This window comes from Tubulanus polymorphus, chromosome 7, assembly GCF_964204645.1.
Source record: "Tubulanus polymorphus chromosome 7, tnTubPoly1.2, whole genome shotgun sequence".
In the NCBI taxonomy this organism is placed as follows: Eukaryota; Metazoa; Nemertea; class Palaeonemertea; order Tubulaniformes; family Tubulanidae; genus Tubulanus; species Tubulanus polymorphus.
Window position 1 is genome coordinate 12,178,905 of NC_134031.1, and position 24,096 is coordinate 12,203,000.

General features: G+C 38.4%; 1 protein-coding gene across 1 annotated transcript in view; it reads right to left on the bottom strand.

The window, feature by feature from the left end:
* LOC141909162 (nonsense-mediated mRNA decay factor SMG8-like) overlaps nucleotides 1-24,096 on the bottom strand; it is a 288,966-nt gene that overhangs the window by 12,348 nt on the left and 252,522 nt on the right. Inside the window, exons 19-21 of the mRNA XM_074799548.1 lie at nucleotides 20,572-20,693; nucleotides 8,794-8,852; nucleotides 685-867 (exon numbers count right to left, since the gene is read on the bottom strand). Coding sequence (XP_074655649.1) covers nucleotides 685-867; nucleotides 8,794-8,852; nucleotides 20,572-20,693 — 364 coding nt within the window. The remainder of the gene's footprint in view (nucleotides 1-684; nucleotides 868-8,793; nucleotides 8,853-20,571; nucleotides 20,694-24,096) is intronic.

Here is a 24,096-nt window from a genome sequence, read left to right on the forward strand (position 1 = left end):
TGACAAGGATAAGGTCAACTGTGAAATAGATATGTGATCGCTTGGAACGCCCCAACTAAGTAAAGTAACTTAAGTAAAATCGAGTGGATAAGCCGGGTGTTTTCATCCAATCTATTGACAGGTGCATCAGGCCTAGATGGTACCCTAGTGACCTAGATATATATAGATTTGGCAATTAGGATTGTATTTGAAATAAATAATGCAGAAATTGTCTCTCCATCTTTTCACAGAGAGAAGCACACAAATTCTCTGCAGTCTCGAAGTACCCAGGGGTCACCCAGATGCAACATAACCCCTCCAGTACGATCTCGTTCAAGGTCAAGTATTCTGTTTTTGTACAATATTTCTGTGAACATATCACCAAATAAATTTCTCTTGTCATCACATCAATGAAAATAAGTGTAGTTATCTTTTTCAGGTTGGAAATTGGCAGAGGAAAATTATTTCGAAATGTAGCCTTATATTATATTTCAAATTTGGTGAATAGTTTTTCTAATTTGAGTGTTTGAATTATACTAAATAATAAGTTAACTGGAGACGCAAGTTTCACAAAAAAAATCTCAGTATTAAACAAAATGGCCATTATAACTGAAAGGGTAAAGTGTATTCATTCGGCTGCTAAAAGCCAATTCATGCTGTCAGCTCTCACTATGCTTCAACTTAAAGTTAACAGTAAAAGGATACGGAAAACGCAGCACACTGATCACTCCTGGTGGAAGATGGAAAGGACTCTGATTTCCAGGTTTGAACAATGGAGAAGATGGTAACGGACCTGCACGAACAAGTGGGTCCAATATTACCTGCATTGGCCCTTCAGGTGAAGCTACATAACATCTCATTATCTGAGCCATATACCCTTTTGAACTCCTGCAAAAAGAATAAAGAGCAATTAGGAAATATAGCTGCACAGCAGTAATAACATGTTTTCTGGTTTAAATTTTGTACTACAAAGTGAACAAAGATTGCGAGGGTACATGAATAAAGCGCCACCAAGAGGCCGACATTTATACTTGATATGTGGATCCATATGGCTATTATATAGAAAGTATACCAGAGCACCAACTTTGATGATAATGAAGCGCTTTCACAATTCCCAATAGGCAGTTATATGAAACGAGGCAATTTGTTACTATCGTATCTACATCCCCGCGACCTATGAAGACCCGATCTTTGGTATCTAAAAATCATTAACGATTAAGATTTTTCAACCTTGACCTTCGACCCTAGAACTCCAAAATCAGTATGGGACACCCTCTCCCCAGGTATAATCATACTACGAAATAGCAATGTCCTGCTAACAATGGTTCTTCTTGTTGATGTATTAGATGTCAACGGTTACTGTGAGTATTCACTACAACTGGAAGTCGTCATAATGTAGTATTACGTGGCATTGTTTGTGAATACAATAGCTATTGATCAAAGAGTTCAATTCTCATCCATGCAAATCAACTGTGTTTTGTTCATCATCTCCCTATTCTGAGGAGATCATCAACATGGTGGCAGCGGTATGTAAGGACCGCACGGTCTAATTTCACTAATTTGATTGAATGATGAAAGAAGGCTAAAAACATAGACGGGTTACAAAGTCCAGGTGTGTTTCGCCCACCGCCGCAGCTGAATCTAGCAGACAGCAATGTTGCAGATAATTTAAGAAGATGGAAAGGTAGTGATTATATTGCACTGTGCCGGACCAAGATTTATGATCAAGTTCAGTGGAACGAAGACAGCAATGATAAAAAGCCGGACAGGATTGAGAAATTGGAGGCATACTGTAACCCCAGACAAAACGAAGTCCTTAAAACGCATCGATTATGGAACACTTATTAAATTGAACCATTTGATGCATTCCTCAACGAACTCCGCAAGAGGTCAGAGTTGTGCAATCATGGAATGGCAAAAGATCACATGATCCGAGACAAGATCGTGTTTTCTGTCACCAGGAAGGTTCATGCTTTGCTTCTCTGGGAAGATGACCTGAACTTGGTGAAGAAGATTAAGCTATGCCCTGCATTCGAACAATCGAATCAGCAAGCAGACGAACTCCGAGAAAAGGCGAAAAGGTTTCAAATCCAAGTGCACAAAACCCAAGGTCGTAAAAGCAGTTGAAGCTGCGCGTCAGTTTGAGTCAGACAGCGATGAAGCAATCAGCTTGTGATGGAATATGTCCATCAGTCGTCTTCTATGTTGTAACTGGAGGGTGCTGCCCTCTCTCTCTTGAAAAATACAGAACAATAGGTGATTGTGTTAATATCTTTTGTCCGCCTTTTTACTGGTTTTTGGGCTCTCGGAGTCGATATTTGGAGGAAACTTCTACTGTAGAACAGGCAGAATAGGACCTCGTTACAAGTTGGTTAAGGGTGCACAGCCACCGTCTGATCTCATTAGTGCTCGAATGTTGGTGAATGACTGTGAAGTCAAATTTCACCGACAGTGGCGCCAATGTAAACACGATATGCAAGTGTTACGTCAAAAGAGAGCAGTTGGCAAACTCATGGGGGGCTAATTTCATCATGTGGAATGGTTCTACGATGACTCCACTTGGTGAAACAAAACTGGTTGTAATAAATCGATGTACCGGGGAGACTAGAAACTTTTTTGATTTACGTCAACAACGATTGTCGTCAACAACGATGTCTTGTTTATATACATATATCCTCCAAATAGATGAATAGTTAAAATGATAAGGTTCAAATATTACACTGATCACAATAATCTTTATATGCATGTGCATCAACATATAAGTTAGTGGTATAGTTAAAGAAAAAAAATAGAAAAAACCAATAAAAGGAAGGATGTTGATGTTTGACACATAAACGGTTACTGTGAGTATTCAGTACGACTGGAAGTTGTCATGATGTAGTATTACATGACATTGTTTGTGAATACAATAGCTATTGAATAAAAGAGTTCAATTCTCATCCATGCAAATCAACTGTGCTTTGTTCGTCATCTCCTGATTCTGAGGACATCGTCAACACTTCTTGAATCGCATTTACGCGCGAATGACCTCGACTGACCTTGACCTTTGGAACCCAAAATCTATAGGGCACATCCGCTCCCTAGGAGAAATCAAACTATGATATAGCAGTGTCCTGCTATGAATGGTTCTTCTTGAATCGCATTCACAAGCAGATCCAAAATTTCCCCGCCGCCTGCTAACAGGACAATAACCATGCCAGTGGCATATTGCACATACGTATGTATATACCCGGTTTTGTGATTTGTATAATAAAAGGACTGTCTAACACGTGCAAGATAGCGACGCTGAAATTAGTTAGTTTTTCAAAATATACGCCATCTATTGGTTTTAAATCTTCGGTGGAGAGTTGAGGTAGTTGAATAACCATAAAAGCGTGAACACGATGAATCTCATTTTCAAATGAGTAAATAAATTTATTGAATACAAACGTTTTCAGGAACATTTCCCCTCATCAGGTAAAAACAATTGACTACAAATGGATAACATTTACATACCTACAACTTTGGTAATAACAAACTGTTAGAATTAACTAATTAAACACTGTAGAAATAAACTTGTTCAATAGATTTCACCACTTGACTAATTAAATTTGAAAGTTAAACGTTAAACGTGAAGTTTGGCTTGAATTCTCCAGAGTGTAGGTCAAACAGTCAAGAGATCAAATGCCCTCCCTTTACCCTCCCAGTGGTGCATGTCTCATTTGATCTCTTAATTGGTTCACCTTCACTGCGTAGAATCCAAGCCGAACTTCACCTTCCAGGTAAGGCTCGTTTAACTTTCAAATTTAATTAGTCAAGTGGTGAAATCTATTGAACGAGTTTATTTCTACAGTGTTTAATTAGCTAATTACCTTGTTTCGGTTCCCAGTTAAGAGATCCAATGATACTTTAAAGTGGCGACAAAACATGTACTCCTATCAAGAGTAATAAAAAGAGTTACATATATGTATAAGAACATAAACTTTCCCTATTTAACTAAAAACAGAAGTCACCACAACTTTACATGTCGAAAATTACAAATGGAGTATGGATTAATACGGATCACTTTAATCTATTTCCCATTCAACTTTTTAATGACTCACTCTGTTCTATTGTTTTTGTTCTTTTAAATAATATATGATAATATAAGTTTATTTCTTTACTACAGAGATAAATATCTTGTAATATTCTCCTGTTCTCAGTACGCCTGATGATGGCTTATAGGCTTTAGCCGAAAAGTTGCGCAAATATATTTACTCTTATTCAAGTTTCTCGTTTTTGGCTTTATTTATTGTGGGATTTCTAGCGGTTTTCCTTAGATAAAACATTTCTATCAAACTCTCCTGAGTTAACCTCAATAGGCTCACAATAGAAACGTGCAAAAGTGGAGGCATTCGACCAGCCTGCAGTCTCCATAATAGAATCTATTGGGACATCTATGGCCTGAGCTTTGGATGAAGCCGCAGCCCTAATACTATGAGATTTGAATATATCAATATGGACACCAGTTTCTCTTAATCCATCTACTTGAAGTATCTTACAACACTAATAAACAAGTTCGTCCTATCTTCCCAAATTTTACTAGTTCTTTTCAAATATTCAGTAATCACAGGACAGATTCTCTCATCTCCCTCAAATCCCCTAATTACAGCATCAGAGGGTGTATACCCAGGTCTGGAATGTTTTAGTGGAAATTAATTAATATCAAACGTAAACCTATACTCTGATTAATCCATCTTCATATTATCAATATCAAGTATACTTAATGTCTGCCTTCTTGCAGCTAAAACTAAGAATTACAGTTTTATTGGTCAACCTTTTCAAGCTTAGATTTTGAGTATCTGCCAAATCATTACGCAACCAGTCTAACACCTGATTAGCGTCCCATATAGTTTTGTATCTAGGTTGGGATGTTCTGCTATTGTAAACCCCTTTCTACATGTAATAACGAATGGGTGAGACGCCAGAAACATATTCGAATCACTATTTTTTGCAAAGAACCATTTGAGATACAGCCGTTCGGGCTGTATTCAGTGCACTATAACTAAGTCCACTATCAAATAATTCAGTCAGAAAATCTAGTGAACTATTTACATGTACAGGCATTGGATCAACCTTCCTTCTAATGAAATTGGTTCCATCTTTTGATATACGCGTCATATTGAGTCCGTGCGGATAACTTCCATGATTTCCACATAACTTCGGTAGTTCTCTTCGAAACATTTGTTGCCAGCATTGCTGTCCGGAAACCCTGCAGGCCAATAGAAAGAGTCTTTTCCTGAGTTGATGTAATTTTTCCTGGTTTGGTAATGTTAAACAAGTTGTCCGATCTTGGAAGCACTATTGGGATGTCCACTAGAATCTTTAGAAGGCCTGTAAACCAAGCTTGAGTCGTCCAACATAGTATGATAATAATTCTGTTTTGACACCTTGCCAGTCAAATCTTTTGAATACATGTTGCTATCAAACTGAAAGGCTCCATGATACATATCTGTCCAATTGTGCATTTTATCTAGAAGCAAATACATCTATTTCTGGATACCCTAATCTAAACACAATCTTGTCAAAATTTTGTTCTGTCTAACAACCATTCTACGTCGTCATTAAAGTGCTGACTTTCAAAATCAGCTTCAGAATTCTGTGACCCTGGGACATGGGATGCAGATAGCCATATACTCCAATCAATGTACCATCCCATATTTCTTTTGCTAATTTGTTACAACCATTTTGTGCCACCCTTATGTTTTATGTAGGCAATCGCAGTTGTAATATCCATACAGAGGTGTATGTGAATGTCACGTTCGGTACTACAAAACGACTTCAGTGCAAAGTAACCAGCCAATAATTCAAAATAATTTATGGACAGCTCCTTTGAAATTTTCATATCTTTATATCGGTGTCTGAAACTATTATAGAATCATCAATGTACCCTTTCTTTCGAAGTCTTGAATAAACAGGCTGAGAAATCTTAGTTTAAATCCTAGGCCCAGAGGCCAAACCATTTGGGATACTTGTATATTGATAAAGTTTACCCCATATTGAAACCGCAAATAATTTCTATGTTCTGTTGCTATCGGTACACCATAGTAGGCATCCTGCACATCAATGGTCTGCATGATACAACCAGGTGTCATCATACTTATAGCGGTTTCTAGGGTATCCAACTTAAAATGGTGATATTCGACGTACTCATTTAGTTTCATCAAATTGAGTATGACCCTATAGGCCCCTGGTTCTTTTTTGGGGTGAATGAATATATTAGACAGAAATACGCTGTCCACATGTTCCAACTGTTTCACAATTCCTTTGCTTTCTAATTTTCGGAGTTCATTTTTAACGGGATCCTTAAACCTTATCTGATTTGGAACAAACTGCTGCCTAGGTAGTATGCCATCTTTGAATTCTATTGTACAGCCAGAGAAAGCCTTCAATATATTACGATCTGATACGATTTTGTCCAGTTGGCATTAAACTACTCAAATTCCCTGCCAACTTTTCTGGAGCGGGATATTTTGATGTTAAATGAGAATAATAGGTCCCAGTACTCACCTCTAAATCTTTCTTTTTGTTTATCTTGTTTTGGTACTGGGTCCTGTTCTGATTCTGGTATGGCCCATTCCACATGGTACAGGCCTGGTGATTGTTTAAATACTGGTACTGGGAAATTTTTGATTCTTGAGAATTTTCATCAAAATTTTGTTGGTACTTCTATCCTCTGCCGATGTTGAAGGAATTGGTCGTAGATTTTGCTTTTATTTTTTAATTTTGGACTTGACAACGCCAAGTTGTTATTTACGTCAGTGACATTTTTCATGTAGGGCCTTTTGCCTTTAGCCTTGCCCTTAGTATCATATTTATCAGAAGTCTTTCTAGTACTAGCAGTTCTAGCACTACTTATAATTCAAACTTTTAGCCGTTGACCTCCAGTCGTGGGATTTCGCGCTTGAATTATTGATCGTTCCGCTAGACACACTATAGTCTGTGTAACAACTGCCTTTGGCAGCTGCTCTGTTCAATAAAGATTCTCTAAGGGAGAAGCTCTAGATACAAGAGAAACCTCCTTCGGAGGATCTGCCACATCTTTACACACCATAATTATTCATCATGAAAAATGTCAGAGTCTGCAAAAACTTATGTTTATTAGGAGTAAAAATATTTAACCAATGTTAAACTGCTAAAATCGGCGTGCAACTGATTGGCACAGGCGCAGTGCATATCTCATTGGATTTCTTAACTGGGAACCGAAACGATGTAGAATATTAATTACTTGAACACATTCAAAATAAAAGAGGAACCTGATCAAAGGTGATTTTTGTTCATTTGATTTAAAGATGGTTTTTATGCTTTGATGAATAAGGCCTCCCTAATTTTGCAAGGTCGGAATAGCCTTTGTCTAAAGTTTTGAATATATTTTGAATATCTTCTCACTAAAATTATTATTACATGAGTGAAAAGTAGTGAGGTGTTGTCCAATTGCTGAATCATGTGAATTATTTTCTCTAACTCTGGTTGCCAGGTGCCTTTTGGTTTTACCAATGTAGTGTTTATATCACATAAACAGAAAAATCTATAAACCATCATGGCTTTCTGAGCTTTAGGAGGTGGACATTTTTGGGAGAAGCAATTCTTTAATTTGGTAGGAATTTGGTACAAAGGAGCATTGTAGATCGATTTCGAAATTGGTTATGAAGAGCTGTTTAATTTGGGCGCAAATTGAATGGATGGGTAGCCGACATACGGTAGAGAAATGAAAAGAGAGACTTTATCCTCCGTGACAGTTTTTTCTTCAGTGACAAACTTAGAATTTAGAAATTTAACATAGTTCTCAAAGACATATGTGGGATAAGAATTTAGTTCAAACAGTTTCTTAAAGAAAATCGAATTCTTCACAGAGAATACTCCAATTGCTGCAAATGTTGTATACACTGAAGAGCATGGTATTAATGAGGCCTATTGTCAACTGACACATAAACGGACACATAGCATTGAAATTTAGAAGTTGCCCCATTGTTTGATGCTCTTCTGTTAACCCGCAAAATAAAATTGTTACCAATTTCTTAAGGTACTTGAATCGGTGTGAAGAAAAGGTAATAAATTGGGACCAATTTCGAATTGGAGTTCATTGAGTTCAATTCATAAAAAACATATTATAACTGGTAGTTCTGAAAATACAGAAAATGTCGTCAACATATCTTAGGTATAAATGGGTTTGTGCTTGAACTTGGATAGCAAATTGTTCTCAAAATGCGCGACACAGAAATTAGCTAGAGTTGGACCTAATCATAGTTATACCAAATTCTTTGAATTAGCGATTATTGAAAATAATCATTCCTGAGGTTGCAATCTTGAGTAATTCTCTAAATTCTTGCAAAATGATATGTGAACAAAAAATGGTAGCAAGATATTGTAAAAACTAGAATAACGCCTTGCAGCCTTAAATACCCCCTGCAACACACTCTCCCCTTCTTCGTAAGAATGGTTCATCTTAACAAGAAATTCAAGATGGCTATACTGGTAGCCATATTTGACGGCTGATGACCTCCATTTTCGTAGGTGGTGAACATCATACCTGCCCCAATCATCACACCAAATTTCATCAATCAAAACAAGTTTCATGAAATCCATCAAGGATTGTAGACTGTATTGTGCTAACAAGAATTCAAGATGGCTGATACATTTATTGGAACTTTGATAGTGAGTCCAATTTTCCTGATGATAGTAAAGTTACATTTCATTTGAACATTCAGGTCAGTATCATCTCTTTATTGTGTCATGTAGCCTTAAAAGCAAGTCATGTACATGCATTTAATTATCTACTACTATGTCATAACGTACCTGCATTGGCATGGATGATATAGAGGCATATCACTTGATATTAACTTCAGGGCACTTTCCTGAAATACCAAAAGATAGACAGCTAAGAAACTAGGTAGTACAATATTTGCTGGCCAATAAGTCAATTTTCTAGCCTCAGGTTTTTTAACCCAAAATATCATGATTAGATTAATGGCCAGATACAATCTGACATGAAAAATCACTTCTCGATCTATGTCACTCTAATGCTCCCAAAGATTGTCAAAATCAAGAAGAGTGGTCAATATTTATTTAAGGTCATTATTTATTACCAATTACCTATTTTGAACTATTATGTCACTTTCTTTGCTTAATCACGCTTTATGAAATCCATGTATTTTAGGCTAAAAAACTACCATGAAATCCACATATTTGAGGCTAAAATCTGGAATCGGCTTATTGGCCAGATAATACGGTATACAGTTCATAAAAAACAGCTATAAAGCAGCAGAATATCTTTTTTATAATATTTTAAAAATAAAGGGAATTATCATATATAATTGAAGCATTGGTAACTTATACTGTGGTACAGTAGTATTAAGTGGGTAACATTTGAAGGATGTAAGGAAATGGACAGACAGTGGTTGGCTGTACTACAGAATTTTTGTAATTTGGCTTAATGTATGATTTTCATTCATCAGGCTGAGAGTGAATATAACTTTTTGCTGAATGATTTCAATGAGGCTAATTGTATTGAATAAGCGCAGTAATTAAACTTCCGAACTCTCCGAACCTCTGAACCCTCAGCTACCTGGACAATGTGTTATTGGCTACTGGCTAAAGATCAAGTGAAAGGAATTTCTTAAACAAGAGGCCCATGGGGAGGTATAAATTAGATCCATTTTCTCTATCTGCGTGAAGTAGTTATGCGATTGTGTAATGATGTCTTGCGCGAGTTGTTACTTCGCCCAGAATAAACCTTGGTTTTGCAGTCCGAGTTGAGCTGACTAGTACTTCGCTCAGAATGAACCCACGCGAGCTTTGATGAACAGGTGCGCCATCGCGTATTGATGTACTGCGCGATTTCTTGTGATGAACAGATTTGACATTATTCAATCAATTCTGCAACAAACTGTTAAAACATCAACAAGGTTCCCGCGGGTCTTGGAAATCTTCAAAAACTTGTGAATTTGAAAAATCATTTTCCCAATTATGAAAATCTTTAATTCTTATAGAAATATGATGATGTCTTTGAAAGTCTTGAGTAAGAATTTGTAGTGCGAAACGTTCTGTTTTATCGAAAAGGTCAGTGCCGCAGGTTACGAATCCAGTTGACGATGCTTGCAACCCAACGATACCTGCAGAGCATATGAGCAATAATGAAGGCGTTGAAGCGTGGTTAAACCATTCGGGGTTGAATCCTAGAGCCGTTGAATTCGACCCTCAGCATATACTACAGCCACCAGTAGACGCGTGGATTGACAATTTAACGTCTGGTCAAGTCACGACAGTACCGGTTGGAGAAACCAATGTTGTTTCAGTTCTTGCAAAATTGACCGTTGATCGAGACTTGCCATCCGTCGATTTGCCGATATTTGATAAATCACCGTTACAATGGCTCAGGTTCGTAGAGCAGTTCAACGTTCAGGTTCACACTAGACCTGATTTGACTGACAATAGGAAGATGGATCTCCTGCAATCTCATGTTCGTGGTGAGGCGAAAAGGGTGATACAGGATCTAGGGTTTACTGGCCGCAATTATGGTAAGGCGTTGAGTGAGCTCAAATCTATGTTTGGTAAAAAGGTTCTTGTAGCTAGGGCACATTTAAATAGTGTGACTTCTGGCCCAAATGTTGCATCCGGAAATTCAAATAGTTTGAGAGATTTCTACATAAGCATTAGAGATTGTATAATTGTTCTCGATCAATTGAATTATTTATATGAATTATCTAGTGTAGAATTATTGCAAAGAGCAGCAAAACGACTGCCAGTAGATAAACGTTTAAAATGGAACGAATTTGTTAGCAATGTTGCTCGTAACAGAGAGCCAAATCTATCAGATTTGTGTAGTTGGTTGAAATCTCGTGTGGAGGCCCAATGTGGTCCATATGCTGTAAGTATTCCTGCTAAAGTTGTACAACAGCCTACTCAAATCCTAACAGCATATTCCGGAAATGGGAAAAAACTAGCTTCTGTTAATATGACTGGAGATAATAGTAAGCATCAAAATTTGGTTTGCTTGATTTGTTCAGAAAAACATAATGTATCTAGGTGTAAGGAGTTTATCGATAAGACAGTTAAAGATAGGTTTGAGTTTGCTAGGTCTAAAAGATTATGTTTTAACTGTCTGTATCCAGGTCATCAAGTTAATACTTGTCCTTCAAATATTTCTTGCAGGGTGTATAAGAAAAGGCATCACACTTGTCTTCATCGGGTACAGTACCATCCTTCACCAGCTACCTTTATCAAAGGCAAGTTGCAGTCCAAACCTTTTCTGCCCTTAAGAAATCAGGCAAGCTCTGAACAAGGTACTGGTGAGCCAGAGAGTAATGAACCGTCCCTAATTAGGGCAGACAATTACAACACGGCTTCAGATGTTTTCCAGTCTGTTTACTTCCAAATTGTACTGGTCATAGTCAAAGGTCAAAATGGCTGCTGTATATCGACCTTTGCATTACTTGATAGCGCTAGTGAAATTAGTTTAATTGAGAGTGAATTAGCGGAGGATCTGGGTTTGAAGGGCGACCAAACTATTACTAACAATGGATACGCGTAATTCTAGTGATTCAAAAATGTCCAAGAAGGTTTCATTTTCAGTGCGTTCCAGATATGACCCTGATGCGGAATCTGTCATCGTTTCTTCAGCCTGGACACGTCAGGGTGAGTTTAATTGCCCTATTCAGTCACCTGACCACTTAAAACGTTATTCCCATCTACAAGGATTGCAGCTTAGCAAGATAGAATCGGGTAAAGTCAAAATTCTCATCGGAGCGAATGTTCCGAGGGCCCATATTCAATTAGAAATACGCCAGAATTCTGAGACTTATTATGATGATCAGCCCATTGGAATACGTACACCACTCGATTGGTGCGTTATGGGGGTATCGTTGAATTGTAGTGTTTCTAGTCGCATTTATGTAAATTCTTCCGCTTCTGCTAACGATATTCTCAATGAACAAGTTGAGCGGTTCTGGAAAACTGAATCATTTGGGGTAGTTATTGACGATGAAAGACGTTGTCGCTCAGCGGAGGATAAACGCAGTTTTCAGATGTTAGAATCTTCGTGTCATTTGACGAAAGGTCACTGAAGTGTGCATGCTTTGGGGTGACACCGAGGCCGTCATGCCAAATAACAGAAGACAAGCAGAATTGAGGTTCAGAAATCTTAAACGTCGCTTAAACAGTGACCCACGTCTCAGAGATGGCTATAGTAAGACGGTAAACGGTTATATCGAGAAAGGCCATGCGAGAAAAATAACACAGGAAGAGTTGGAATCAACAGGTAAGAAAACTTGGTTTTTACCGCATCATTGTGTAGTGAACCCGAATAAGCCGGATAAATTCCGTGTTGTCTTTGATGCAGCAGCCCTTCGCAATGGAGTGTCTTTAAACAATCAGCTGATGACAGGTCCCGACTTGATGAATGGATTATTCAGTGTGTTACAGCGTTTTAGATTAGAAGATGTTGCTATAGTAGCAGACATCGAGGGTATGTTCCATCAAGTTCGGGTGCCTGAATCAGATTCTAATTCATTGTTGTTTTTGTGGTTAGAAGACATCACGGAAGACCGGTCTCCCGACGGTTATAAAATGACTGTCCACATTTTTGGGGCAGCCGATTCACCCTGCGCTGCAAACTATTGTGTTAAACGTACTGCGCGAGACAACTGTGAATTATTCAGTGACTTGGCTGTTCAAACAATTTTACATAATTTCGATGTTGATGATTTGTTAAAGTCGGTTACAACTACATTTCAGGCTATTGAGTTATCTAAGGAGGTGGCTCAGATTTTGGCTCTTGGGGGCTTTCATCTAACAAAGTGGATCAGCAATGACCGCCTTGTGTTAGCAGAAATTTCCAAATCTGAACGAGCTAAGCCACAACTTGACCTCGACTTACATGAGCTGCCGGTGATACGAGCACTGGGAGTCCGATGGGATGTTGAAGAAGACAACTTCGTTATAAAACCGGTGTCGAAAGATGAGAATCCGACTAAACGTCGTGTTGTGAGTACTGTGAGTTCGATCTTTGACCCTTTGGGGTTCGTTTCACCATTCACTTTCCGAGCGAAGTGCCTCATCCAAGAGATATGGCGTCACGGGTACCATTGGGATGATGAAATCAGCGGTGAGCTGTTAATGAAGTGGAAAGAATGGCTCGGTGAACTTCAGGGTTTGTGTGCATTTCAGCTTGGTCGGCATCACCAGAGTCTCATTGTAGGAGAGTCGATAGTGGAGATGCACATCTTTGCCGATGCTTCGGAGGCTGGGTTTGGTGCTGTCGCTTATTTACACATCCCTTTACCTGATGGTGAGTTCGTTTGTTCCTTCCTTGCCTCAAAGACCAGAGTTTCCCCCATTAAACCATTTACCATTCCAAAACTGGAGCTAGAAGGTGCAGTGTTAGCAGTTCTATTGGTAAATAGTTTGAAAGATGCATTACATCAATTGAATTTCCAGCGGGTAATTTACTGGACAGATGCTCTGACTGTTCTCCGGTACATAAATAATAAAACTACACGGTTCAAGACGTTTGTGTTGAACACACTTACAAAGATTCTACAGAGTAGTGATGCTGAGCAGTGGATGCATGTTCCAACCCATTTAAATCCTGCTGACGCGTGCACACGTGGTTTGTCCGCTAAAGACATTAGCAGTTCACATTTCATTCAAGGGCCTGATTTCCTGCAAAGTGATGAAAATGAATGGCCTGATCAAGAAGTCGTTCGAGGCCCTGTTATTGACTCTAATGATGTGAAAAGAATGCCTAAAACAAATATAAATTGTGTTGATTCCACTGTAAATTCTGTTGTTTGTAATTCTTCTAGTCTTTGGAAGATACCATCTATTGTTGACACAGAAGGTTTTTCCTCATGGATGCAACTAAAAAGGCATGTGGCCTGGGTGTCTAGAGCCACCTACAAGTCTGCTAAGGCAGTACCACGCCTGAGTAAGTTTTACAATTGTGATGCAACATCCAAGCGCTTGTTGTTTTCTGAAATCGTCGAGGCTGAAGACTCCTTAATCATTGATGTTCAGTTACGACATTACCCTGAAGAGATTGATGCTATGAGGGCTGGAGTTCCTCTGCCAAAACGCAGTTCTCCTCTTCCTCTATGTTCGTTTTTTGATGGAAACGTTCTCTGTGTTACCAACCTGGTTATTATGTTTACTCATGATCTGCTCCTACATTCAGGTACAGAGCATGTTATATGACGCTTTCATTATAGTATTACGTAACTTTATCGGTCGTAGGGGTCCACCAGAAGAAATTTTCAGTGACAACGGTACAAATTTCGTAGGCGCTGATCGCGAATTGTCTCAAGCCATTAATAATTTTAACCAAAACCAGATTCATGAATTTCTCATTCAAAAGAAAATCAAGTGGCATTTCAACCCTCCGTATGCCCCACATTTCGGTGGTGCATGGGAAAGATTGGTTAAATCTACAAAAAGGGCTTTGAAAGGTGTTTTAAAGAATCATTTAGTATCTGACTCTGTCTTGCGCACTACACTTATTGAAACAGAAGCTGCAATCAATAGTAGGCCTATAACGCATAACAGTTCACACCCTGATGACTTAACCCCTTTGACTCCGAATCATTCTTTTCCCTCCTGATATTGTTCACGACAAAGAAATATCAAGTAGAAAACGATGGCGGCAAAGCCAGGTCATTGCTGACCACTTGTGGCGGCGTTGGCTCCGTGAATACTTGCCTTCTTTAACTGTCCGGGATAAGTGGACTGAAGAACGACAACAGGTGAAGTGTGGTGATCTGGTAGTACTACAAGATAATGTTTTACCTAGGGGTCAGTGGGATATGGCCAGGGTAGTTAGAGTATTTCCTGGTGAAGATGGTCGCGTTCGCGCTGCTCAAGTGAGGACTAAGTGTGGTGAGTTCTTGAGGCCTGTTGCTAAGATTTGTGTTCTGGGAGAACATTGTCAATAACTATAATATAATTAGTCAATATATTTGTTGAAAATTCATATTTGATTGAAGATTTAATGGGACTTATTCTATGATCATTCATGTTTCTTTATTGTAGCTTATTGACGTCATTATATGGCGTCAAGGGGGTGCCATGTTCGCGATTGAATCCTTTTTTGTCTATGTGTGGTGTTTAATCTTTTGTCTTTGTTTGATGTGTATGTTTATTTCAGTGTGTCTAATCTTTCAATGTGTATAGATTTGGTATGGATTTGGATTTCGATATTGTATGGGTTGTATCAGAAATGCACAAAAGGATTATTTTTGTATTCAGAACTGTTCAATTTGGTACTGGCTATTTTCGGTTCTTAACCACTATTACACGCTTACAGTTCCCAGTTGTATATAGTTCTCCTCTAGGATGTGCTGGGCATTCGCCCCAGGGATTTCATAGTCGCAGCTAGTCTACAAAGTTGTAAGTCAAATGTCATAATGTACGCAGTATCGAATTGGTTTTCCGGATTCACTTGATTCCGTTAGCAAATTATTTAATACCTATATGCGCTTTGTATTTTGTAGTTAACGTTACGTGTCTTATGTGTTTTACGTGTCTTATGTGTTACGTGTTATGTGTTACGTGGTGTCCTACGTATGTGTTATGTGGTGTTGTGTTAATAAATGTAACAGTTAAATCGATGACTGGCTTTGTGATCCCTGGTTGACTTCTGTCGCCTCTGTCATGCGACACAAATATATGATTATTTTCAATCTAATACACTTATATGTAATGATTGCTACACAATAAAGTTTATTTCATGTTGATATCCATGGTAATTCAGTTTCGATTCGATTCCGATTTGAACAATGCAGCAACCCATCAAAAGACGAGAATTTCGTTGCCAAAATTGCAATTACCGAAATTAAGTTGCGATATCCTAGAATGGTCATCCTTGTGGGATTTGTTCGAATCTACAGTCGACAACCAACATTCGCTGAGTTACGTCAAAAAGTTTGGTCATCTGAAATGCCATTTAGGCAGTGACGCTAGGCTTGTTATTGAAGGTCTGCCTTTAACACGTTGACTGTCACTCAAAAAATTTTTTTTTCTCAACATTGCCAATTTCACCAATCAACAAAAAGTAGGCGGAAACCACATATATTAATTTTTATTGCATTTAATGCATGTATTACACCTATTATATGGTGAAAACAGAGTTGAATCCAGGAAGAAAGCCACTAAATATTTGGATGGATATATGAAAGCTGTGGGTACTGGAGTGTGTAATGGGTAGTGTAGCGTGATCTGTGTGCATTTGTGGCCAGTACACAGATCACATTGTTCATTGGGGTTTAGTCCAGGACTCGCGAGATTTTCAACAACACGGAAGTAACGTGTAATAAATGATGACTTGAATTGCATGACTACCTACCACCCCTCATTATTGTTGGAAAAGTAAACGTTCCGCACTGACTAAAAATTAGTAATAATAATTAATTACATTTTAGAAATGGCCAGAATTTTAACTTAGGTTCTATCTCATTTTTATTTTACAATTGCGATTGGTATAAATTTTTTCTTCATGTTTCGTCTGCAATTCACTGCAAATAGTTACGCAACTACGCACCTTTCAGTGTTTTTGGCAGCTGTACACTCAATCGGCACCGTTCGTGACTAGCTTCACTGCGGAATTATCATTAATTAACATCGCCATATCACATCATCAACTTATATTGTGCCTTAAACCCTAACAGCCGAAATAATTGAAATACACACACGATTTCTATCATTGAAAATTGAGAGAGTGGCCGTGTTTGTGTTCTGCTGCTTCATGTGAATCCCGCGCGGTGGCACCACCGAGCGGATTGGGGCCGATACGTCGAGTCTCGTAGTTGGCAGTGGTGGTAAACGTTTTATACCAGTTGCCAGCTACGAGACTCGTAGTTGGCAAAATAATTGGTTTGCACATACTGGAAATGAGCATTGTCAATGCACATATGATGTACAATGATGCAAATGACTCAATTCAGATATTAGCTTTCCGTGAAGCCATCGTCAAACATTTGCTTGCCGACATCCCCGCCTTGGCACCAGTTGCATTAGTTCCCCCTCCCCTAAACCCAGATGTTCCAGCAGCATTTCACTATCTTGCATGTGTTCCCCCATCAGATAGAAAGCAATACCCCACAAAGCCATGTCGCATTTGCAGAAGAGATGGTAACCGCAAAGAAACACGTTACGTTTGTGATGTCTGTCCTGGAAAACCAGCATTATGTGTAACCCCTTGTTTCAGGAGATGCCATGTACAAAACTAAAGAAATGCCATGACAACAATGCTATAATTTCTATCGTACTATGTTTATTATCGATTCACAGTGAGGTGAATCATTTCTTTCCAATTAGGAAAGGTATTTGATAAGCGTTTGATGCCTTATAAACTTTGATGTGAAAATTATCACGTAATATAATTTGATTTTTTAGATGTTCATAAATAAATAAAGAATTGATAAAAAAAGTTAGTTATTCATTTTTTAAAAATTACTTGTTTATCTGAGTTGCCAGACTTCGATTTATGTTGTTATCCACATTGCCAAACAGAAAAAAAAAATGAATTCATTCACTCCGGGCTTACTACGAGATATCTCGTAGTGGCAAGGAGCGGTACACCTGCTACTACGAGATATCTCATTGATGGCAGTCAACGTGTTAACTTCCATTAATTTTTTTAAGCTAAACAACTCTTGAAGGAAAGATTTGGCGTTTCTCATAAGATAAGCGGGGCCAATTTGAACCAACTAGTTGATTTAGAACCTCCAGTCTAAAGTTTAAATTCGTTGCGACGTTTTTATGATAATTTAGAGCTGCATATCCGAAGTCTTGAATCGTTGAAGGTCGGGGCCGAGTCTTATGGTACACTTCTCTTTCCTATTATCATGAATAAATTGCCCGCTGAGGTAAAGCAGAACATTGCGCTTGCGAATGGGAGGTGCGAATTTGAATCGTCTGTGTTACGTTCTGCGATATTAGATGAAATTAATATTCTCAAGTTCTGCGATACGTCATCAGCCGGAACGACGACGTCACTTCTCGTCGACAATAATATCACAAAGAATGTCCATGATTATAATCGTGTGAAGTTTAAATGTCGTTTTTGTCAGTCGAATGACCATTACCCTACGGCTTGTGGGCTATATATTGAACCGCAGGCTAGGCTGAATTTTGTTTTATGAAACAAGTTACATTTCAATTGTCTTGGTGCTCATAGAATGAATAAATGTTCGTCAAAGGGTTCATGTAGAGTTTGTAACAAACGACATCATACTAGTATTCATGGGGCAGAATTTCCAGGCCGTTGAAAGTTCAAGTTCATTCTGTTAATTCGAAAGCTGGGCCCTCACGTCCACTGGTAACTAAAACTCCATGTGAATTACAACATGGTAAAACGTCTAATAACGTTTCTAATTCAGATTCAGGGTTTTCAGATAAAGCTGGTATTGATGTTCACCGCCATCAGTTTCTGAATTTAATCATCTTTCCGAGGTTGAGGGTGGTGTTTCCACTACAATATATTTGAAGACTGCTGTAGCACCGGTGGAGAGTTAAGGTACTCGTCTTAATGCTCACATACTATTAGATGATGGATCACATCGTACTTTTGTTACGTCGGCATTAGTTCACCAGCTAGGTGTTAAATCTGACATAGTTTTGAATCCGTTGATTTGAGTGGGTTCGGTGCTGTCAGTACTGGGTCTAGAGTAGTTGACGTCGTTTGGATCAATATTGTTTGTATTATTGATAAATTAGTTGTTTCTGTAGAAGCTATCGTTGTATCGGAGATAACCAGACCACTCAGAGTTTCTAACGGTTCAGTTAATTGCATACCTGAATTTTAAGGTTTGAATTTTGCCCATCCGCCGGGGTACAGTTCTAGTTCCTTTGATATCTCATTATTCATTGGATCTAATAATTACTACCTTTTTGTTCTTAGTAATCAGTTGATTAAATCTGCAAGTGGTCCGGTTGCTGTTCCGTCGAAATTGGGTCATTTGGTTGCGGGTGGGTGTAACGGTGATGACGTAAGCAATTCTGTTCAATTGTCTTTAATTGCTGAACCTGACACTTTCGATTTCAGACGTTTCTGGTCTCTAGAAATGTTGGGTCACCTTCTGACCATATTTTTCTGGATGAATTCTGTAGTAAGTATTTCATTTTAGTAGACGGGAGATACAGGGTTAATTTGCCTTGGAAAGATAATCACGGCATACTACCCACAAACTATAATGTTTTCAAAGCTAGAACTCGCTCTACGGTTCGCCGCATCGCTAAAACCGAAAATCTGTTGGAGAAATATAGTGCTCTAATTACTGATCAATTGTCATGTGGGTTTATTGAGCCCGTTAAAATTCCCTCCGTTTCTAGCACTCGTGATCATTATAATCCTCATCACCAGGTTTTCAGACAGTCATCTACTACTCTGATTCGTATTATTTTCGATTGCAGCTGCCGACAGGTGTTCCATATCTCTTAATGACTGCCTGGAAGCTGGGCCACCGTTGCTGAACGATATTACTTCTATTTTGATGGGTTTCCGTTTTTCAATTTTGGGATTGCCACCGACATCGAGAAAGCATTCCTGCAGATTGAATTAAGTCCTGATGATTGTGATTCAACCAGATGTTTTTGGTTGAGTGACGCTAGAGATCCGGAGAACGAGTTTACTTTATATAGATTCAAGCATATCTCGTTCGGGGCTACATGCTCGCCCTTTTTATTGAATAGTTCCATTCCATTGTTCCAGAGTGAACTTTCTCAACAACTTCTGAGAGACATATATGCTGATAACATTGTATCGAGTGTTCGAACTGAGTCGGATGCTCTGTGTTTTTTCCATGGTTCTAGACAATGTTTCTCGGAAGTCAATTTCCGACGAATGTGAGATCCGTGCTCCAAGCCTAACATGTCTCCCCTTGATTAAATCAAAAAATATTTATGAAAATCTGTGTCTATTGACATGATCTCCGTGAAGCACTATACGTGTTGCGCCCTAAAACACCCGCCCGGTATGGCACAAACAAGATATTCAAAATGGCTGTCATGGCAACCATATTTGATAACCAATAACCTCTATCTTAAATAGGATCTCTGGACAACGGAGGCCAGACCACCTGATTCCTGTATACCCCCTACATTTAGTAGCGGTGGTATAATTAGGAATACGAATCGTTAGAAGATTTTCAGCGTTGCTCAGACTAAAAGTTCAACTGTTTTGAACTAGCTCGCTTCACCACACATCAACACAGAATTCTCAAAAAAAGTAAAGGAACCAAGACCTTGTTAATGCAATTAAGTATTTGAACTCATTTGCAAGGTTAGAGCTACCGAAATGCTGACCAGTTAACCAAGAAAGCTGGTAGCAGAATGAACTATGAAAAATGTGTAAGAACTGCTGATTTTGGCAAAACAATGGCTGCCAGTCATAAATCAAATATCATGACAATCCTTTCAAGAGTTTTCAAAACCTCCCAAAATAACTAGATTATGTCTACGAATAGATGGACGGATGACGGATGAAAATCCCATTCTGGGACGAAAGTTCCATGTTGGCAGAACCACGCACACTTTTTATAACAATTTGCACAATCATCAAGCCTATGCATTTGATACAACACTTACCTTCATCAACGATCCTGCGTTAGCTTTGAGTATTTTATCAGGAGAACTCATGAAGAAACGATGACCTCGCGGACATTCATATTCGATACCAATGAACACTTTCAAACTTATTTCCCCAGAATCTGCAGTGACAAAAATTTCAATTAAATTTCACCAGTCACAAAATGGGTACAAGAGCCCCATGGGGTAGAAGCTATGGTATGGAAATACTGCTAAAATTAAAATAGCATCTTTGACGCGTCAAATTCACTTCATTTAAAATTCAATCTTATTTTATAATACATCTGTTGTTTTTTTCTCATCTGATTGCTTTACCTGTCCTTCGCAGGGGCGGATCTAGGGTTGTCTTGTGGGAGGGGTCTGTTAGAGATTCATGTAAAGCACTCACAATGGCACACACCATGGGTGCAAAAATTTTGAGCGCAGTATTAGGTGTGACACACAGGGTGGCTGAGTAGGTTATTGCAGGTGGGGGAGGGGCCCTGGTCCCACAGGCCGCACCCTAGATCCACCGCTGCTTCGAAAGCTCTTCATTTTATGGCAGCTGTTACAATTCAATGTAAAATTGTGTATACACAATATACATTACGGACTAGTGGCCGCTTGTCAACAACCTGTCCCCCAAAGAAACTTTGGGCAATATAATAGACCATTGAAGGGTTTGTGTTGGCAGTAGGGAATCAAACCCTTGCAAGCAAGGAATGGATGAAGGTCTCTGAATTCAGGCATGAATTACACCAAAAACCCTAGTGTCTGATAAGGATTGAAGAGCAAAAGGTAAAAAAACCAAAATCAGTTGAACTTTTTGGGAACAATAAAAGGTCACACATGGCCGAGTTGTGTCCGACTGACGCATTTCGTAAGCTGATGGCCCCTTGGGAGATACAAATATAAGAATGATTAATTGATTGATCAAAGCAACTTCAAAAGTACCTTGAAAAATTTTTTTTAAATGTGTTAAAAGTGTGCTGATTTTGGCGAACAAGAATGACCACCAGTCGGCCATCTTCATTCCGACACTTTTTTTTCCATTACTCGCTCGGATTAGAATCCCACGACTTAAAAGACCTGTAGAGAAAATACAGCACAGAGAAAAGAGACCAGCATTTGCACTCAGGCCTGCAAGCATTAGCACAGTGACTTACTGCTAGATCACTGAGGCAGCCAAAATACAGTTGGAATGTTTAACCTACATATATAGCCTTCAACCTAACTTTAACCTAAACCCTCTGGACCCTATAGATGCATATAAAATGCATTATGAAATGAGAAAACATTTTGAATAAAGTGAATTTTTGATGCGTAATTTGATAGCCTGTTTCTCCTGATAGCCTGATCAACCTGTTTTTCATATTCAGCAAAATGTATACGCTAGGGGCGCTCCTCAAGTGAATTCTTCTGTTCAGTCACCTCAACTATGCGTTTTTAGTGGATCTGAACATAAAGGGGAAGTATCATATATACAGTGGCGCCAGGAGGTCAAAGGTCTCATCCGCAATGAATCATTGAATGAAGCAATGTGTACGCGACTAATTCGCGGGTCGCTGAGAGGTTTTGTGCTCAGAATACTTACCAACCTGTATGTATTGTATTGTATTGTATATCTATTTTATTATTGTGACATGTAGTTATAAGTCTTCTTTACCAACACATAATATATACATTTCAACACTACCCAGCCCTCAACAGGCTTATAAGTCACCATTAATTAGATTTATTCATAAATATATTCAAGTGGCACTGAAAGTACATGAACTCCTTTTACTCCAACATTGTTCAATAAAGGTTGCTAGAGTTATTTGATAGTTAGCCATTAATATTTGAAACTGTTGTTGTTTTGTTAGTTCTTTGAAGTCATGCACCTCCTGTGACATATCTACAAAAAGTTTATACCGTTCTTGTTCGTATTTCTTACATGGCATAATAAAGTGAAATTCATCTTCAACGCATGCTTCAGGTCTACAAAAGTTACATACGCGTTCCTCAACCCTTTTACCCCTTAACCAACCCAATTCTATTTCCAAACCCAGGACACCACACCTTAGCTGTGCTAATAAGCTTCTCTTCTTTCTTGACATAAAATTCATAATATAACTTTCAGCCCCGAAAGTATTCTTAAATGTTATATACGTGCGTAATTTTGGTTTATTATTAACTTCAGAAATCCACTGCTCACTAATTGATAATTCAATACACCTTTGTGCGTACTTCATATCAACTCGTTGTAAATTATCTATAAAATTATTATTTAAACCGAGGCTTCGACATAAGTTACCAAAATCTCGGAACCAACCAATATTCAAATCACGTAATTGGAGAAATATACGTTTAGTGAGTCTATCATCCGTCATAGCGATAAGTCTATTCCAAAGACGGAAAATTTCAAAATAACGCTTATACTTAGCTGGATACCATCCAAAGTCACCCTGCATTGCCGCAATGGGGGTTAATGACCCCACACTAATGGCTAATGGCTCTAGTTTGCATCCTTCTATCAGTTTATTATTCTTAAAACCCCACACACCGGCTCCGTAACTAAGTATAGGGTCCACAAATGATTCATATAGTTTAGTGAACGTTTTATAAGCGATATCATACTGTGATTTTAACTTATACATTAATTTCCCTAAAGCTCTGCCTCCAGAATTAGACAGAATTAGACAGGACAGTTGTATGATCATTGAAGTTTAATGTACTGTCTAGCCAAACGCCGAGATATTTATAAGAATTTACTTGTAATTGATTCATTTCGCCACTTAAATTCAAATAGGGTTTGCAATTTACTTTTTGCTCTAAACTGAACCACTGCCGTTTTCTCTAGATTGATTGCTAATGCCCATTTTCTGCACCAACGTTCAAAAATATCAATCAGATTTTGTAATTTTTCTTTACTGTCAGCAATTAATACTATGTCATCTGCGTAGGCTAGGCAATTTACAGAAAATGTATTTTCACTTGTTGCATTCAACTCTATAATTACATCATTTAAGAATATGTTACACAGGGTCGGAGAAGCTGGGTCGCCCTGTTTTACACCGTTTGAATAGTTAAACCATTCACTGTAGTGGGTGTTATTTAACCTAATACATGATACCGTATTTGAATAGAGGCTTTTGATAGCTTTGTATATTTTACCTCGCAGCCCAATACGTGCGAGTTTAAGTAGTAGTAAGTCACGATCGATAAAATCCAAACATTTTTGCAGGTCAATGAAACAACAAAAAGTATCTTTCTTATTTTGCCTATTTATCTCAATCATACTAGTTAAAGAAAATATATGGTCAGTACAGGACCGCTTTTGGTCGAAAACCATTTTGTGAATTGGAAATAATATCCAAACGTTCACAGTAATTTTTATTATTTAAAATTGACGTATAGACTTTACTGACACACGATGCTAGAGCAATACAACGATAGTTCAATGGTAGAAAAGGATCTTTGCCTCCTCCCTTGGGTATCGGTGAAATGATACCTTTGCACCAATCACTGGGGACTTTTTGAGTTTCAAAACAGTAATTCATTAAT